Below are 20,817 nucleotides of genomic sequence, written 5' to 3' on the forward strand. Positions count from 1 at the left end.
TTAAAAGTAAGTAATAAATATTACATAAATACATCAAGAATTAATTTTACTGTACTAACCCAGTAGCATTTCACATTCCAAGTTTCCTGTCAACTATAAAAAGAATGAGTTACAACACATGATTTAGAATAATCCTTTAAAATTTGGTAATCCTGGGATATTAAAAAAAAGTTAAATTAAATATTTTATCAGAATATCTTATTTTTAAAAATTAAAAACATATAATTTCATTAAAATTTAAATTGTACTAACATTTAAGAATGTATAACAGAAAATATCAGTTTACTTACCCAGATTAGAAAAGATCTTAAGTTTAATTTTAATTCTAGAAATATATATTTTTTATATCTTCTCCAACTTCATAAAAATCAAACATTATAAATGCAAAAGTATCCTGTATTTATGTAAACTCAATAAATATTTGTGCTATAGACATAAAGAACCCAAAGATGAGAAAATAGTAAAATCCAACAGAACAGGGATCACTACGTCTCTAACAATTGTGTAGTGTACTGCATTCAAATAGTTACTTAAAGAATAAACGAATAGGCCCTGGCCAGTTGGCTCAGTGGTAGAGCGTCGGCCTGGCGTGCGGAAATCCCGGGGTTCGATTCCCGGCCAGGGCACACAGGAGAGGCGTCCATCTGCTTCTCCACCCTTCCCCCTCTCCTTCCTCTGTCTCTCTCTTCCCCTCCTGCAGCCGAGACTCCATTGGAGCAAAGATGGCCCGGGCGCTGGGGATGGCTCCTTGGCCTCTGCCCCAGGCGCTAGAGTGGCTCTGGTCTCCGCAGAGCGGCCCCCCCCCAAGGGGCAGAGCATCGCCCCCTGGTGGGCAGAGTGTCACCCCCTGATGGGCGTGCCAGGTGGATCCTGGTCGGGCGCATGCGGGAGTCTGTCTGACTGTCTCTCCCCATTTCTAGCTTCAGAAAAATACAAAAAAAAAAAAAAAGAACAAACGAATACATTAATGGCACCGACACTGATTTGGAAGATGTTAAAATCTAACAAAAGAGGATCTTGAATGAAATCCTTACTAAATTATCAAGGAGCAAATATGTTCTTTATTTGGGAGAGAATGAGGATCTAGAAGGATGGCTCAAAAAAAATTTTTATTTTTTTGGCAACAGTGAAGAATGAATTTGTAAGTGAAGACACCACCAGTAGGGAAGCCAGTTAGAAAACTCTTCAAGGTGACAGATTTAACCTTGGCTGGAAGCAACAAGATTTAAAATTGAAATGGATGTTAAAAGATGTTACAGGGACAGACCTTATAGAATGTGTGGCAAATGGACAGAGAGAAGTCAAAGAAGACAGCATTTTCTAACTGGGTGACTGGAAGAAAAATGGTAACTGATCTAAATAAGAAAGTAAGAAGGATATAGTTTCAGGAGAATTGAGCATAACACTGGAAAAGTTAGGTTTTAATTATGTTTCTAGCAACTAAGTAGCTAGAAGTAAGGGTTTAGAACCCTATCTAGCTTGTTGTTAAAATCAATCTATTTAAAAAGTCAGAAATTTAAAGTGTGGATAGATGAATCCTGGGCTCTTAACATTGGTTATTTTTTATTTTTTTTCTACCAGGTACCACAAACACATTGCATCAGAATTTCTTTTTAATGAAAAAAAACCCCAAAAAACAAAATACACTCTGAAATCAGATGTTAAATAACTCTTTTAAAAATAATTGGGATATATGTGATTTAATCAAAAAAGTGAAAATTAAAAATAAGTATTGAATTTAAATTCACCTATAACAAGATAAGATATTTAGCTTTGTAAGCTACATTGTAAATTTAAAAATCAGCAGCCAAAAACTCTGATATACAATGAAAATTGAAGTTTCGTGGTAGAAGGCACCAATATAGACATTCTATTTCTTTGTGTACCCTAAAAGCACTGTGATATATACTTACATAAGATCAAGGTGAAAAAGTGGGGTATTCTTTAACTTTTAAACTAAATTGTATCTCCTTGCTATGGGAGCATACAGCACCCCAAACTACTTGCTCAGATAACTCAATAATCTGATTGAAATTACTTACTTAATGTCTGCCTTTTCCCCTAGACTAGAAACTCATGAAGGTTACAGAAAGGACTATGGCTTTCAAGACACTTAGAATACAAGAACTGACATTCAATTTAAAAATTACAATACACCATGGTAAAGGTATACAGGTGCATGAATAGGATGCTAAGACTGCTGCAGAGGTCAAAGATATATTTCCAGTCAAGTTGGGACTCGGTATATATAGTAAAAGCCCCCTTGTCAGATGAAACCTATAGCTGGTTCATTAAAGGGGAAAGTCAGTATAGGTATTCCCCAATTTTTGAAAGTTCATTTCACATCACTTTCGCTTTTATGAAAACTTACATTAGAACATATTTCCACCAAGTGAAAGAAATTCAAAGAGGATTTTCACTTTTACAAAGAAAGGCGAAAAGCAAAAATAGCATTCAGCATGTATGTGGCTGCAAGCCAGTTACACAGGCAGTGGCCCCCCAGTGGGGCTGTGGTTCTGCCCAGCTCCAGCCCAAGAACTACACTCAGCATCTCAGCATCCAGCCGCCAGAGCTGTGAACTGTGTGTGGGAGCATCTGGGCTTTATTTCGGTTTATTTTGTGCATCCCTGTTTTCACTACATGTTAGCGTTATTTCAGGTTTTATATGTGTTTTGGCATGATTTGGTAAGATTTTTGGGTCTAGGAACATTAAAATTTTTTCACATACAAATGAGTGGTAATTGCTTCTTTGCCTAATGTCAGAGATTTTCAACATTTTTCATCTCAAGACACATAAACTCATTACTAAAATTCTGCAGCACACCGAAAAGAAATATTTTTTTGCCAATCTGACAAAGAAAAATAGGTATAATTTTGATTCATTCATGCTAGGCAGCTATTGTTGTGTTGGCTGCTGTCAGTTTTTTATTTGACAATCTAAGGAATAAGAGGTCAATGCCCCTGACTAAATAGTCAGGTATTGCATGTTTTAAAAATTCTTGTGGCACACCAGTTGAAAATCACTGCCTTATACCATTTCAGCTTAGAAAGGTTTCACAGGATATGCTCTACTTTTGGATAGTGGGGAAATCCTGTACTTGAAAAATTATATTTACATATCATTAAAGATGTTACTTTATAATTTAAACACATGAGAGCACATTTATTCACAAATTTTTTCATATAGGGCTAGTGCTATATATTTGATATGGGCCTCCCACTGAATTTGGGTTCTCTTTCTTGTATTAGCCATGCTCACAATGATTCATCATCTATGATTTCCACTTATGGTTTCTATAAACGAAGAAAGAATTTAAAAGCACTTCTGAAAGAATATGAATACAGAATCCATTAGAGTAGGAGTCTAGCCACCATGAGATAAAAATGCTTGTGCCAGATGTAAATTAATGTTCTGCTTACTTCAAGGAGAAAGTCTTACTGTGAAAAAAAATGTCAGCTGAACTAAACAGTGTGCTTAGTGATGTAGTTCATTTCCACTCTGGTGTGAGCTCCTCATTTCCCTGAGAACCACTAATATTCTAAAGATCAGTTAGTTGGTCCATGAACACTTTAACATGTACTGTTTTAGACATTGATAAGTCCCCCACCCCCATCTCTTAAGAGTTATCCAATTTGATAGCAAATTTGTTAATAAGTCATTTATAATGGGATGTCCCAAAGCATTCAACTTAACTTTCAAAGAAAGAATGATCTTTTCTTTATACTCACTAATTTACATGTTTATTAATGTTTTATTATTATTATAAGAAGCATAAATGTTCAAAATAGGTTTCTGAGTAAAACACAACTTACTCCTAGTAAGAACCCAATTCAACAGGCAAGCACAGAAGTGCGGGTCTACTACAGAGCAGCCTACTCAGCTATGAGTATTCAGCTGGCCCTTGGGATCAGTAAGTACAATTTACAGAGGAAAGAGAAACATTAGGTTAAAGCTATGAGCTCTTCAGAGGTAGCTGGTAGAGGATGCTTCTGCTTATTTTCCCACGTTATCATTTATTAATGGTAGCCTAAGTGATATAGCAGAAAAAGCCCAATAGCTAAATCACCCACCAGCTCATCATATAATCTGGGCTAATTACTTTACTTTCTGATCTTTAGTTTACTCTTCAGTGAGTAGCATGTACAAGCATTGAGTCAAGATCAGGATTTGTAACAGCAGCTACTGTTTCCTAAGTGCCTAACTGTGCAAAGTAATATGTAAAATACTTTACATTGAGATATTCAGTTGTCACAAAAACTCTGGCAAACAGGGCTAACTCTCTCCCCCTTACAGATAAGACACTGAAGCGAGGTTACATATATCCAGTCAGTAGCAGCATTCATTTTGAAGCAGAACTGATTCTAAAGACCAGATACTTTCAAGTACACCTCGCTGCTTCTTTCTTTCCAAGTATTGTCATTTGCAACTCACAACCACCTTGTGAGGAGATAGGGTAGGTATTTACCCCCATTGTCCAAATAAGCAAGCACATTCAGAGGATAGTTGACTTGCACAAGGTCAGATACCTAAGACAGAGTAGTAGAGCAAACTTAAATTCTTTACCAGTAAGATCTGACCAAGCTTAAAGTAAATAAGGCACTAAAAAAGAAAAAAAAAAGCCAGTAATTAAAGAACACATCACTCCTAAAATAACAACTACAGTTAAGTTCATCATAATTAAATGTCAAATGGCATTTATTTGCCAAGTATGCCTCATAGGTTTTGCCCCACTTGGCTCCCTCCCAATTTCTGTCACTATTTCTTTTGGGCAAAGTGCTGACCCACATTAACATTAAAAGAACCTTTTCATCCATCAACTGCCTATTGGGACTGATATCTGGTTGTAGAGCAAGCAACATTTTAAAAATCACCTAAATTAATATTATTTGGTCTTTTTATCTCCACACTCATCTATAAAAGTTATCACAGTAGATACTATGAAGACCAAAGCATGATTACAACAAAATATTTACTTTTCAAGAGAGTTGTTTGACTTGATGATCGGTAAAAAAGGAAAGATCTGTCACCATACCTTAGATTTTGTGAGGTGAAGTACACATTTGCTGTGGCACAAGGATGAGAACTGTTATGCCATAAAGATGAAGGCAAACCACTGCTAAATTTCCTGTTTCGCATGTGCTAAGACACCCAACTGTCTTTCGTGCCATAAAAAGTAACAGTGTGGATAACCATAATTTGGTTTTTTACTGACCTGAACCAAATCCAGTAAGTGTTTGTCCTCTGTGCAGCTTTATGGTGATGGAGGGGAAGGAAGTAATCAATCAGTACTCTCTAGACACAAATACAATCAAGCAGAATTGCCTGCATTCTCTGCGCCCATAATAAGCCAATCACAGATCAACTTGATTTGGCTGCAGGGCCAATCAGATTTTATAAACTGTATATTTATATTAGACAGAACACCATAAATCAGGTAAGGAAGGGTAGTAAAGGGCAATGTAAGCAACAGAAAAATGTGAAGCATTCTGTTTCTTAGCTGCTTGTAATTAGAAATAGTTAATCACTACAAATATTAATTAAGCCAGTTAACCATTAAAGAAACTCTTAGCTTGCCCTAAAACTAAACCTAAAAACAAACCAAAAATACCCACTGAAAGTCTATTCTATACTTTGACTCCAGTAAAAAGCAAAGTAAGGCATGCTGGTGAGTCAAATGGAGACCAATGGAGGCCAGATATCCTTCGTGTTAATCCGCGGTTCTACACTTGATCTTAGCCAGAAGGCCGAGAAGCGATCATCCATAGTTCTCAGGGGGCAGTTCAGGGTAGTCCTCCCAAACTCAGGAATAAATTAAGAAGAACAAGCTGATTCATACCCCTCCAAGGGACCATTTTCATCTGTCCAGCAATTCTAAACTCCTGTAGAGCACAAAATTCAGTAGTCCTTCTTTCTGCTTATAGGAGAACTATCTCCCCAAAGAATGGCAAATATTAAGTAGAAATGTGCCAACCAGCCTCAAGTCTAAATCCCCTCTCACCCACTCTCCACACTACAGTCAAACACCACCTTCGAAAGTGCAATTCTTGACCATATCACTCTTACTTAAAACTTATATATATATATATTTTTCTCAATCACCTGTAAGATAAATAAAAGCCAAGATTTTTTTACGCAATTCAGTGTTTATAATAGTCTAGTGGTCCTTGTCTACCTTTCCAGCATTCCTTTACTCTCAACACTTCTTCCTATTTCATACTTTTTTCATCAGAAAAAGTTAAAACACACTACATCAAAGGTAGCAAATGTGTGTTACTAAGTACTTCCCAAATGAAAAGGACTATGGAAGATACTAAGAATAACAAGTATAAGTAGAGTTAAAATCTTTTCCATCAGTTAATTAAAGGTTCAGTTAAAAATCTAAACCTTCAGCTAATTAACTCTCTTAGCTCTGATGGAAATAGGTTTGCCATCTATGTTACTAGGCAACATTGTTTATACTAAAAATGATGAGTAAACTTGCATCTGGACTCAGAGGGACTATAAATAAACTATAAATACCCGACAGGAAGCCTGACTTCCCTGAGTGGGAGGGCTGGAAGCCACCTCTGTGGAGTTGTATAAGAAATGTCGTCTTCTGTGGAACATGAGGTTTTTAAAGCCACTGTGGCCCCTGCACCTACCTGGTGTAAGCCTTGTCTCCTCGCATTTGAGCTTTCACTTGCAAGGAGGTCTCCCAGATAGCTACACGAACTGCTTGCCTGGCTTGCTGTAAGGGGCACAACCACCAATGAGAAACATGTACGCTGCCCTGCTGGCGAGCTGCGGTTCCTGTCTAGGAGCCTTCTGAATCAACAAACCTACCGCAGCTGAGTGAGTCTGAATGTTTACCTGAACCTAAGAAGACCCGTTCATCAGCATAGCAACAAGAGCATATGAATGTCTTAGAAGGACAGTTCAGATATTTCAAAGTTTGAACCCAGGCCCCTTCCCCTTTTTGTCAGCTCTTAACATATATCCTCAACAAATACACCTAACCCCATATGTAGCTTTTACTCACCTTTCTCTGTTATTGTTTGTTTTCTGGGGATCCCCTCTTCCAGGTAACACCTACTCATTTCCCACAGTCCTTCTCCTCAAACATCTGCTGAGGTGGAGCTATGAACGTTTTTCAGCCAGGAAGAAAGGAGATATAGCAGAGGTAAAGAATGCAAGGCCACTTGGCTAGAGAAACAAGTACACACAGTTTACAGGAAAGTAGGTGACTTCTAAGCGTTAGACAATTCAGTAATCTGTATGCACCTAGGGAGTGGGCGAAGGAACGGATGAAAGGGTTACAATGGAGATGGTGCCTGCCAGGGTTGGGGGGGGTGCTGTTGCTACAAGTCAGCTTCAGTTCCACCTTCTTACCCTGATTATTCTAATTAGCCTGATCCACTAGACCAGTGGTAGTCAACCTGGTCCCTACTGCCCACTAGTGGGCATTCCAGTTTTCATGGTGGGCGGTAGTGAAGCAACCAAAGTATAAATAAAAAGATAGATTTAACTATAGTAAGTTGTTTTATAAAGATTTATTCTGCCAAACAGTGAAAATTCGACATAAAGTACTTGGTAAGTAATAATTATTATATACTTTAACTTGCTGTAACTGTGCTTTATAAATTTTATAAAGTAAAGTTACTTCCCTACTTTATAAATCACCATTACTGTAGAACCGGTGGGCGGTTAGAAAATTTTACTACTAACAGAGATACAAAAGTGGGTGGTAGGTATAAAAAGGTTGACTACCCCTGCACTAGACTATGCAAACTGATGCTGACTGTATAGCAGAACTTTCAACTGGCATCACGAGTTTCTTCAATTTTAAACTACTAGACGTGCTTCTTTCTCTATCACAAAGTTGTCAATTATCCTAACCTGTGATATTTTAGGGCCAACTCCATTATTTCCAAACTCTGATAGCGGCTAACTTGAGAATTAACCAAGATGTGGAACTTAGGGAATAAAAAGGTTCTAGACGTTGTAGTTAGTTTCTTTTAAGTGTGTGAAATCTTGGGTTAAAATACCCCTTTAAGCCTGACCTGTGGTGGTGCAGTGGATAAAGCGTCGACCTGGAAATGCTGAGGTCGCCTGTTCGAAACCCTGGGCTTGTCTGGTCAAGGCACATATGGGAGTTGATGCTTCCAGCTCCTCCCCCTTTCTCTCTCTCTCTCTCTCTCCTCTCTCTCCCTCTCTGTCTCTCTCTCTCTCCCTCTTTCTCTCCTCTCTAAAAATGAATAAATAAATAAAATTTAAAAAAAATACCCCTTTAAGAAAAAAAAGCCAGTTAACATATTAAAAAATGAAATATATATATAGAAGAGAGACATTGGCAAGGAATCATCTATACTTGGAGAAGGAAAACAGTCCCAGCTCCCAACTTTCTGTATTGGTGACAGCAGCCTCTGAGATTCAGCTGCACTTCCTGCCCTTAAACTCTGTGACATAACCCTATATCCCTCTTCTAACAAAACACCTTTTTATTCTTAAGCTAGTTTAAGTAATATTCTGTAACTTATCAATAAATAACTGCTAAGACCAAAAAGGGGCAAAGTGTCACAGTGTATATACAGTGTGTCCGTAAAGTCATGGTGCACTTTTGACCGGTCACAGGAAAGCAACAAAAGACAATAGAAATGTGAAATCTGCACCAAATAAAAGGAAAACCCTCCCAGTTTCTGTAGGATGATGTGGCAGCATGTGCGCATGCGCAGATGATGAAGTAACACCGTGTACACAGTGGAGCAGCCCATGGTCATGCCAGTCAAGATGTGGACGGTACAGAGGAAAGTTCAGTGTGTTCTGTGGTTCACTAAATTCAAATCCGTGACCAAAGTGCAACGTGAATATCGGCGCATTTATAACAAAGTGCCACCATGTAGGAATAACATTACTCGGTGGGATAAGCAGTTGAAGGAAACCGGCAGTTTGGTGGAGAAACCCCGTTCTGGTAGGCCATCAGTCAGTGATGAGTCTGTAGCAGGGGTCCCCAAACTTTTTACACAGGGGACCAGTTCACTGTCCCTCAGACCATTGGAGGGCCGCCACATACAGTGCTCCTCTCACTGACCACCAATGAAAGAGGTGCCCCTTCTGGAAGTGTGGTGGGGGGCCCGATAAATGGCCTCAGGGGGCCGCATGTGGCCCGCAGGCCATAGTTTGGGGAAGCCTGCTACGGGATAGCTTCCTAAGGAGCCCTAAAAAATCTGTGTGTGAGCCCACATCGAACTGCACTGAATAGGTATGAAACTGGGAAAGTTTTCCTTTTATTTGGTGCAGATTTCACATTTCTATTGTCTTTTGTTGCTTTCTTGTGACCGGTCAAAAGTGCACCATGACTTTACAGACACACTGTATATACCTAAACAGATTTTATCATATTGAAAAATTCTGTTAAAGTTGTTTTAAAGAAAAAGGAAAAGAGAGAACTTAATTATAGCTATTGTCTGTTGGGGTTGTAAACTTCCCATTCATCTATTTATCCTCATAGAATCTAACACAGCGCCTTGTATACACATCACATTGAACAAATGTTTATTGAATGAACATATAATTCAAACAGAATGAAATCCACTTGGTCAAAATAGTACATCTAATTGTGAAGTTTCCAAAAGATTTCATTTCCAATTAATAAATGTTCTATATAATTCTCACTAGCATAATTCTGTGATTAAATATACATACATACACAAAGAAATGCTGTTTTCTATTTTCTAATTAGAATCTTAAAGAACATAATCTGGATTTGATTTATTCATATTTTATGTTAACTCATGGGACCATAAAGCCTGCTTAGTGTAAAAGTGGTCATCAAGACTGCAGACTATTCCAGTTCTCCTTTTGGATACATGATAGAATCGCATTTGACCACCTCCTTGAAGTCATGTAGTTTTTTGACTTGTTTGGCCAACGAAATGGCAGTGGAAATTACATGTGTCACTTCCAGGTAGGAGCCTTTAAGAGCCACTGTGCAATTTCCCCTGCTGAACAACTGTGGAAGCAGAGTTGAGACGGAGCCTGTGATAACCTGGGACTCTGACAACAGAACTGTCCTGCTGACTCTAACTGGATGTGTACTGTGACTGAAAAATAAACCTCTGCTTTTTTAAACCACTAAGATGTGAGGGTTCTTTATTACCACAGCATAATTTACCTCCTCTGATATAAGCAACAAACCCCTTTCTCATAATGGAGGGAAGACATTGAATAGTTCTGTCCCTCAGTTATCTTCAGAACGGTAACATTTTGTATAGCACTGCATCATTTATAGGATACTTTCTTATACAAGTGTCCCTCATTACCAAAACTCTCAATCCAAACATAAGAACTGAAGGGATTCAGATAAATTTTTGCACTAATCCCTCATTCTCTCCATTCTTACTATGTGCTAGCTGAAATTCAGGAACCAAGTACACTTGCCCCACAAACTCGTGCCAGCTGCCCTCAGGAAAAAATTTAGACAGTAAAAGAGTTTTAATACATTATTTATTATCACCTTTAAAACTGTTTTTCTATTTAATTAATTACCCCCCTTTCTCTTTGGAAATTACAATACTGTTGTCTATGAGTTTTTTTCCCCTCAATACCTCCACCTTTCTCACCCAGCCTCCCAACCCACTCCCCTTGGACAGCTGTCAGTCTGATCTCTGTATCTAGGAGTCTGTTTCCATGTTGTTAATTTATTTTGTTCATTAGATTTCTCATGTAAGTGAAATCACATGGTATTTGTCTTTTTCTGACTGGCTTATTTCACTTAGTATATAATATTCTCCAGGTACATCCATGCTGTTGCAAAAGGTAAAATTTCCTTCTCTTTTACAACTGATTGGTATTCCATTGTGTAAATGTACTAGAACATTTTTTATCCACTCATCTACTGATGGGCACTAGGGCTGCTTCCAAATCTTGGCTATTGTAAACAGTGCTGCAATGAACATAGGGGTGCATATATATGTTCTTGGGAATTAGTGTTTTGGGTTTCTTTGGATATAGTCCCAGAAGTAGAATTGCTGGGTCATGCCTGACCTGGTGGTGGCGCAGTGGATAGAGCGTCGGACTGGGATGCGGAAGGACCCAGGTTCGAGACCCCGAGGTCGCCAGTTTGAGTGCGGGCTCATCTGGTTTGAGCGAGGCTCACCAGCTTGGACCCAAGGTCACTGGCTCCAGCAAGGGGTTGCTTGGTCTGCTGAAGGCCCGTGGTCAACGCACATATGAGAAAGCAATCAATGAACAACTAAGGTGTTGCAACGCGCAATGAAAAACTAATGATTGATGCTTCTCATCTCTCTCCGTTCCTGTCTGTCTGTCCCTGTCTATCCCTCTCTCTGACTCACTCTCTGTCTCTGTAAAAAATAAAAAAATAAATAAATTTAACTATATATATATATATATATATATATATATATATATATATATATATATATATTTAAAAAAAAAAAAAGAATTGCTGGGTCATAAGACAGCCCATTTTTAATTTTTTGAGGAGCCTCCATACTGCTTTCTACAGTGGCTGTACTGATCTTCATTCTCACCAACAGTACATAAGGGTTCCCTTTTCTCCATATCCTCCCCAATACTTGTTGATTTACTGATGACAGCCTTTTTTGACAGGTATAACGTGATATCTTATTGTGGTTTTAACTTGTATTTCTCTGATAATTAGTGATGTTGAGCACTTTTTCATGTTTATTGGCCACCAGTATGTCCTCTTTGAAGAAGTGTCTATTCAGGTCCTTTGCCCATTTTTTAATTGGATTTTTTTTTTTTTTGGTTTTGAGTTGCATGAGTTTTTTATAAATTTTGGATACTAACCCCTTATTAGATGTATCATTGATGAATTGGTTCTCCCATTCATAAATTCTTTTCATTTTGTTGATGGTTTCAACTGCTGTGCAAAAACATTTTAGTTTGATATAGTTCTATTTGTTTTTTTGTTTGTTTGTTTCCCTTGCCCTAGGAGATATATCATAAAAAATATTGCTATGAGAAACAGCTGAGAATTTCTGCTTATGTTTTCTTCTAGGATTTTTATGGTTTCAAGCCTAACATTTAAGTCTTTAATCCATTTTGAGTTTATTGCTGTATATGGTGTAAGAATGTAACCATTTCATTTTTTGCACTTAATCTGTACAATTTTCCCATTACCCTATGTATGTCTTGACTCCTTTGTCAAATATTAATTGATCATAGAGGTATGGGTTTATTTCTGGGCTATTTTCTGCCATTGATTGATAGCTCTGTTTTTATGCTAGCAACATGTGTTTTGATTACTATGGTCTTGTAGTATAGTTTGATTATCAGGTAGCATGATTCTTCTTACTCCGTTTTTCTTTCTCAAGAGTGCTGTGGTCATTCCAGGTCTTTTGTGGTTCCATCTAAATTTTTGGAGTATTTATTCTAGTTCTGTGAAATACACCATAGGAATTATGTTGAATCTATAGATTGCTTTGGGTAGTATGGACATTTTAATGATGTTAATTCTTCCTATCCATGAACATAGTTTATGCTTCCATTTATTGGTTTCTTCTTCAATTTCTTTCTTCAGTGTCTTATCATTTTCCAAGTACTGGTCTTTTTTATCTTTGGTTATATTTATTCCAAGCTATTTATTTATTTATTTATTTTTTTTACAGAGACAGAGAGTGAGTCAGAGAGAGGAATAGACAGGGACAGACAGACAGGAACAGAGAGAGATGAGAAGCATCAATCATTAGCTTTTTATTGTGTGTTGCAACACCTTAGTTGTTCACTGATTGCCTTCTCAAATGTGCCTTGACTGTGGGCCTTTAGCAGGCCAAGCAACCCCTTGCTCAAGCCAGCGACCTTGGGTTCAAGCTGGTGGGCTTTTGCTCAAACCAGATGAGCCCGCGCTTAAGTTGGTGACCTCAGGGTCTCGAACCTGGGTCCTCTGCATCCCAGTCCGATGCTCTATCCACTGTGCCACCGCCTGGTCAGGCCCAAGCTATTTTTTTGATGCAATTATAAATAGGATTGTTTTCTTAGTTTCTCTTTCTGATAGTTCATTATTAGTATATAGAAATACAACTGATTTCTGGATATTAATTTTGTATCCTGCTACTTTACCGAATTCATCGATCAGTTCAAGTAGTTTTTTGGGGGAATATTTAGGGTTCTCTATTCACGTGATGGCAAATCTTTTTATAAAAACTACCCACTTTTGCAGAGCTGGTCAACCCGCCCACTAGTGGGTGGTCCAGCTTTCATGGTGGGCCAATCACAGTGTCATTTGGTTGCTCCACTACTGCCCACTAGTGGGTGGGAGGGACTAGGTTGACCAGCACTGCAAAAGTGGGCGGTTTTTATAAAAAGGTTTGCCATCACAGCTATACACAGTATCATGTCATCTGCAAATAATGACAGTTTTACCTCTTCCTTTCCAATCTGGATGCCTTTTATATCTTCTCCTCTGATTGCTGTGGCTAGGACTTCCAGTACTACATTGAATAAGTGGTGAAAGCAGACATCCCTGTCCTGTTCCTGATGTTAGGGGAAATGCTTTTAGTTTTTGCCCTTTGAGTATGATGTTGGCTGTGTGTCTGTCATATATGGCCTTTACTACTACATTGAGGTATGTTCCCTCTATTCTCACTTTCCACAGTTTTTTATCATAAATGGGTGCTGGATTTTATCAAAAGCTTTTTCATATCTATTGATATGACCATGTGATTTTTTTTTTTTTATCACTGGTGACCATGTGATTTTTATCCTTCATTTTGTTTATGTGGTGTATCATGTTTACTGACTTGTGAATATTGTACCAACCTTGCATCTCAGAAATAAATCCCACTTGATAATAGACTATGATCTTTTAATGTATTGCCAGAGCTGGTTTGCTAATATTTTGTTGAGGATTTTTGCATCTGTTTATCAGAGGCCTATCATTTTCTCTCTTTGTAGTGTCTTTATTTGGTTTTGAAATGGGGTAACGCTGGTCTCATAAAATGAACTTGGGAGTCTTCCCTCCTCTTGAATTTTTGGGAAAAGTTTCAGAAGGACAGGTGTTAGTTCTTTGTTTGGTAAAATTACCCTGTGAAGCTATCAGTCCAGGACATTTGTTTGTTCAAAGTTTTTTGATTGCTGCTACAATTTCTTTCTTTCTTTATTTTATTATTATTATTTTTTACTTTATTTATTCATTTTTTAGAGAGGAGAGAGACAGAGGAGAGAGAGACAGAGAGAGAGAAGGGGGGGAGGAGCTGGAAGCATCAACTCCCATATGTGCCTTGACCAGGCAAGCCCAGGGTTTCGAACCGGCGACCTCAGCATGTCCAGGTCGACGCTTTATCCACTGCGCCACCACAGGTCAGGCGCTGCTACAATTTCATTAGCTGTAATCAGTCTAGTCAGGTTTTCTGATTTTTCCTGATTCAGTTTTAGAAGATTATATGTTCCTAAAATTTATCCTTTATTTCTTACAGATTGTTCTATTTGTTGGCATATAATTGTTCATAATATTTTCTTCTAATCCTTTGTATTTCTTTGGTGTTAGTTACTTCTCTTTCATTCCTAATTTTATTTGGGTCTGCTCTCTTTTTTTCTTGATGAGTCTGGTTAAAGGTTTGTCAATCTCATTTATTTTTTCAAAAAACCAGTTCTTAGATCTTGTGTAGTTTTCTTAGACTCTATTTTGTTTATTTCTGCCCTAATCTTAAGTATTTACTTTCTACTATTCACTTTGGACTTTGTTGTTATTCTTCTAGTTCCTTTAAGTGTAAAGTTAAATTGTTTTATTTGAATATTTTCTTGTTTCTTTTTTTAAAAATTTCTGCTAGCATTTGTTTATTTTCTGAAACCGAGAGGTATCATTTATTTTATTTTTAAATTTAATTTATTGGGGTTACATTGGTTCCAAAACCATATAGGTTTCAAGTGTAAAACTCAATATAACACCATCTGCACACCACATCATGTACCCTCCACCCTAAGCAAAGTCTCTTTCCATCCCCATTTACTCCCAGTTTACCCACCTCCACAACACTCTGCCACACACCTTCCATTCCCTCTTGCTATCATCATACTTTTGTCTGTGTCTCTGTGTTATATTATATATATATACATATATATATACATATATATGTATATATATACATATATATGTTTTTTGGCTAATCCCTTCACCTTCTTTTATCCAGTCTCCCCTGCCCCTGCCCCTCTCCCAGCTGTCAGTCTGTTCCATATATCCATGCCTCTGTTTCTATTTTGCCAGTTTACTTTGTTCATTAGATTCAACGTATAAGTGAGATCTTATGGTATGTATATGTCTTGAAGTACACCTGTAATGCTATAAATTTCCCTCTTAGGACTGCTTTTGCTGTGTCTCACAGATTTTGGGTTGTTGTATTCTCATTTTCATTTCTCTCATGTATATATTTTGAATTGTTGTTAACCCATTCATTGTTTAGTAATATGTTATTTAACCTCCATGCTTTTGTGTGATTTTCAGTTTTTTTCTTGTGACTGATTTCTTAGTTTAATATTATAATGGTCAGAGAAGATGCTTGATATAATTTCCATCTTCTTAAATTTATTGAAACTTGTTTTGTGTCCTAACAAGTGGTCTATCCTAGAAAGTGTTCCATGTGCACTTGAAAAGAATGTACATTCTGTTGCCTTGGGTGAAATATTCTAAAGACATCAATTAAATCCTAATCTAGTGTATCATTTAAGGCCCCTGTTTCCTAGTCAATTTTCTGCCAGGAATATCTATCAATTGATGTCAATGCAGTGTTAAAATCCCCTTCTATGACTATATTGCTGTTAGTCTCTTTGTTTATGTCCATCAAGATTTGCTTTATATATTTAGGTGTTCCTATGTTGGGTGCATAAATGTTTACAAGGTATATCCTCTTGTTGGATTGCTCCCTTTATCATTATGTAGTTTCCTTCTTAGTATCTTACTACAGCTTTTATTTTAAAGTCTATATTTTTCAGATATAAATATTGCTGTCTCAGCTTTTTTCACTTCCATTTACATGAATAATTTTTTCCATCCCTTTATTTCAGTCTGTGTGTATCTTTATTCTGGAGTGGGTCTCTTGTAGACAGCATAAATATGGGTCTTATTTTCTTACACTCAGCTACCCTGTGTCTTTTGATTGAAATGGTTAAGTCATTTACATTTAAAGTGATTATTAATAGGTACATATTTATTGCCATTTTATTCTTTTAACTATGTTCCTCTTTCTTTTTTTCCCCTCCTTCGTCTTCTTCAAGCAGGCCCTTTAACATTTCTTGTAATACTGGCTTGGTGGTAACAAACTCCTTGAGCTTTTTCTTCTCTGGGAAATTCTTTTTTTCCCTTCAATTTTAAATGATAGCCTGGGTAAAGTAGTGTTGGTTGTAGATCCTTGCTTTTGATCAGTTTGAATATTTCATGCTAATCCCTTCTGACCTAAAATATTTCTGTTGAGAAATCTTCTGACAGTCTTATGGGAGCTCCCTTGTAGGTAACTGTCTCTCTCTTGCAACTTTTGGAATTCTCTCTTTGTCTTTAACCTTTGCCATTTTAATTTTGATGTGTCTTGGTGTGGGCCTCTTTGGGTTCATCCTGTTTGGAACTCTCTGCACTTGAATGTTTTTTTCCTTCACTAGTTTAGGAAAAATTTCAGTCATTATTTCTTCAAATAATTTCTCAATCCTTGTTCTCCTTCTTCTTCTTCTAGTACTCCTGTGATACAAATGTTGCTACGCTTTCATGTTGTCCCAAAGGTACCTTAAACTCTTCTCATTTTTAAAAATCCTTTTTTCATTTTGCTGCTCTGATGGTGTATGTTCTGCTACCTTGTCTTCCAACTGGTGATTTGATCCTCTGCTTCATCCAACCGTTTGTTCCTTCTAGTGTATTTTTCATTTACAATAGTATAGTCTCAATTTTGACTGAATTTTTAAAATGGTTTCTATGTCATTGTTCATTCTGCTGCAGTTCTAAGTTCATTGTAATTTTCACTAAGTTCCTTCAGCATTTTTTTTTTTCATTTTTCCAAAGCTGGAAACGGGGAGGCAGTCAGACAGACTCCTGCATGTGCCCGACCGGGATCCACCCGGCATGCCCACCGGGGGGCGATGCTTTGCCCCTCTGGGGCGTCACTCTGTTGTGTCCAGAGCCATTCTAGCGCCTGAGGCAGAGGCTACAGAGCCATCCCCAGCACCAGGGCCATCTTTGCTCCAATGGAGCCTCGCTGCGGGAGGGGAAGAGAGAGAGAGAGGAAGGAGAGGGGGAGGGGTGGAGAAGCAAATGGGTGCCTCTCCTGTGTGCCCTGGCCAGGAATCGAACCCGGGACTCCTGCACGCTGGGCCGACGCTCTACCGCTAAGCCAACCGGCCAGGGCCTCTTCAGCATCTTTTTTAACCATTCTTTTGAACTGTATATCTGGTAAATTGCTTGCCTCCATTTCATTTAGCTCTTTTTCTAGAAATTTCTCCTGTCCCTTCATTCAGGGAATGTTTCTTTGTCTCATCATTATGGTTGCCTTTTTGTGTTTGTTTCTAAGTATTAGGTATATCTGCTATAGTCTTGGTAGGGTGGCCTTATGTAATAAGTGTCTTGTGGGACCCATGACATAGTCTCTTTGATCACTTTATCTGGGTTCTCCAGGAATGACCCAGTATAGGTTATGTAGACCCTCCTGTTGTAACTGAGTTTTGATTGCTATTGGTCCATTTGTGCATGGGGTCAACCCTCAGGCTGGTTGATGGTGAGGATCAATTTCAACCACAGTGTATGAGCTGCTGTGCAGGTGATGACTATGCAGGGCAAAATTCACCTCAGCATGGTCTAGACCAGGGGTCCCCAAACTTTTTACACGGGGCCAGTTCACTGTCCCTCAGACCGTTGGAGGGCTGCCACATACAGTGCTCCTTTCACTGACCACCAATGAAAGAGGTGCCCCTTCTGGAAGTGCGGCAGGGGCCAGATAAATGGCCTCAGGGGGCCGCATGCGGCCGTGGGCTGTAGTTTGGGGACACCTGGTCTGGACCCTGCCCAGATCTTCCTTTAAATATGCCACTTGTGAAGCTAATTGGATCCTGCTCTGCTGTTGTCTGAAGCTGGCCACTAGGTCTAGTAGTTCTGGGGCCTCTTGGAAGAGACTCTGGTGCAGGCCAATATCAGATGCTGCCTGTGACTGGCCCACCCTGGCAACCTGTTAGGGGCTATAAAGCAATCCACAGTTTGTGGCTGCCTCCTCTGGGCCTGGTATGCACAGGAAGGATTAAGCTGTGCACCAATGGCCCTGGCCGGTTGGCTCAGCGGTAGAGCGTCGGCCTGGCGTGCGGGGGTCCCGGGTTCGATTCCCGGCCAGGGCACATAGGAGAAGCGCCCATTTGCTTCTCCACCCCCCCCTTCCTCTCTGTCTCTCTCTTCCCCTCCCGCAGCCAAGGCTCCATTGGAGCAAAGATGGCCCGGGCGCTGGGGATGGCTCCTTGGCCTCTGCCCCAGGCGCTAGAGTGGCTCTGGTCGTGGCAGAGCGACGCCCCGGAGGGGCAGAGCATCGCCCCCTGGTGGCAGAGCATCGCCCCTGGTGGGCGTGCCGGGTGGATCCCGGTCGGGCACATGCAGGAGTCTGTCTGACTGTCTCTCCCCGTTTCCAGCTTCAGAAAAATACACACACACACACACACACACAAAAGCTGTGCACCAAGTTGTCTCTCTCTTTTTTTTTTTTAACCAAGTTGTCTCTTACCAGCATTGGGCACAGGGTCAGGTAGCAAAAGTCTTATGGAATCCCTCAATCAGCCTCTGCCTGCCTCCACCTGCCAGCTGCCCACTAGGCTTAGTTACTGAAAAGAGCTTCTGGTGGTACTTGAGTTGCATGAGTATGTTCTTAGTGAATCACCAGATAAAGGCGACTGGTATTCACCAGCTCTAAACAAGTTCAAACTTGGTGCTAGTACTGGGTCTGAAGTTACTCAGCAAATATCCCAGGGTGTTCCAAGTCTAGCTACCACCCACTGGGTGCTCATACACCTTTGTGGTGCCCTGGGCTAAGGAGCCTGGTGTGAGGGTGAGACCTTACTCTCCTCAGGGGAAGACTTTGCAGCTGGGATATCCCTCTGGCATCTCAGCCACCCATGGGAGTGTGGCCAGCTTTTTGTGTCTCCACCCTTCCTTCCAGTCTCGATATGGCTTCTTCTATAAATCGTTGGTTATAAGACTTCTCTTCAGCTAGTCTTCACTTGGTTATTCAGGCTGACTGCTCAACATTTTAGTTCAGGCGTCTCCAAACTACAGCCCACGGGCTGCATGTGGCCCCCTGAAGCCATTTTTCCGGCCCCGCTGCACTTCCGGAAGAGGCACCTCTTTCATTGGTGGTCTGTGAGAGGAGAACTATATGTGGCGGCCCTCCAACGGTCTGAGGGACAGTGAACTGGCTGGCCCCCTGTGTAAAAAGTTTGGGGACCCCTGTAGTTGTTTGGTCCTGGGAGGAGGTGAGTGTAACATCTACCTACTCTGCCATCATGTTGTATTCCAACCCTTAAAACTGTTGTTCTAGCCTGACCAGGTGGTGGCGCAGTGGATAGAGCGTCGGACTGGGATGCGGAAGGACCCAGGTTCGAGGCCCCGAGGTCGCCAGCTTGAGCGCGGGCTCATCTGGCTTGAGCAAAGAGCTCACCAGCTTAGACCCAAGGTCACTGGCTCCAGCAGGGGGTTACTCGGTCTGCTGAAGGCCCGCGGTCAAGGCACATGTGAGAAAGCAATCAATGAACAACTAAGAAGTCGCAATGCGCAACGAGAAACTGATGATTGATTCTTCTCATCTCTCTCCGTTCCTGTTTGTCTGTCCCTGTCTATCTCTGCCTCTGTAAAAAAAAAACAACAACAAAAAACTTGTTCTAGTACCCAGCATCTATTCCACTCTCAGTATCTATTGAAAGAATTGATTCAAATCATTCCTTCATCATTCTAATCTTATAAACAGAAAAACAGATTCAGTGTGGTTCATAAATTTGCTAGAAAAAACCTGGCACATTGTGGCAGAATCCCAGATTTTGTAGCTCCAAATTTCTTTCCACTATGTACCATGATTTCTAAAGTCTCTTACCATGCCAGAATTCTAGGATCTGATAGTAAATTAATGGTGTCAATCATATTTGTGATGAAAATAATGTGTTAATCATATTTATATCTAGGAATAATTGAAGTCATTCTTCAAGGAAATTTGCCTAAACCTAGTCTAATTCAAGACCCCAAGTACCCCTGAAGCACTGAAGGAAGTCCTAGAGGTCAGTTGGTCTAATAGGCAACTTGCAAAACAATGAAGAATTATGAAAGAATTCAGGGGAAAAGTAGACTTTGTCTTTAATATATAGTATATTAAATTCTGACTTTTAGATTATCTTCACTTTGGTTCTTACCAAATTGGATAAACTCAAATTCTTTGCTTCCAATTCCTATCAATCCTCTGCTGTAGGAAATCCTCAAGAAGAAATTACTGAAGAATAGGCAATCCATTCATTTCTACAGGTTCAGTGATTCTTAATTAGTGTTCCGTAGTCAAATAAATTTGTTAAAGGTTACAAAATATATTCTCCTTTAAAAGAGTAAACATTTTTACTCTTTGGACATCACTGTTGTCCAAAATTCATTATTTTCTGTAGGGATAGTTTAAAGATGTTCTCAACTGCATCATATGATCTTGTAGTACACACTTAGTATTATCTTTTCCCATAACGTTTTTTTTTTTTTTCCTGCTCTGCCTTAATTTTCTCACTTAGTTTTGTTTTACCCTATGGTACTACATGGACTTGTTTCACCCTGTAGTACTACATGGACACTAAGTTGCTTCAAATCACTTTTGGTG

At 39.3% G+C, this 20,817-nt stretch overlaps 1 protein-coding gene across 7 annotated transcripts in view; it reads right to left on the reverse strand.

Moving 5' to 3' along the window:
• Positions 1-20,817, reverse strand: part of KLHL5 (kelch like family member 5) — a 91,022-nt gene that overhangs the window by 68,805 nt on the left and 1,400 nt on the right. Inside the window, exons 2-3 of one of the 7 annotated variants that reach the window (XM_066279204.1) lie at positions 7,020-7,117; positions 5,214-5,250 (exon numbers count right to left, since the gene is read on the reverse strand). The exons of 2 other annotated variants lie outside the window; for them this stretch is intronic. In XM_066279204.1, the coding sequence (XP_066135301.1) occupies positions 5,214-5,250; positions 7,020-7,077 (95 nt within the window). In that variant the 5' untranslated portion in view covers positions 7,078-7,117. Of the gene's footprint in view, positions 1-5,213; positions 5,251-6,642; positions 6,664-7,019; positions 7,118-20,817 lie in introns of those variants that run through there. 4 more of the 7 variants (XM_066279206.1, XM_066279203.1, XM_066279205.1 and 1 more) reach the window with 4 other exon arrangements.

Source organism: Saccopteryx bilineata, chromosome 5 (genome assembly GCF_036850765.1).
Source record: "Saccopteryx bilineata isolate mSacBil1 chromosome 5, mSacBil1_pri_phased_curated, whole genome shotgun sequence".
Lineage (NCBI taxonomy): Eukaryota > Metazoa > Chordata > Mammalia > Chiroptera > Emballonuridae > Saccopteryx > Saccopteryx bilineata.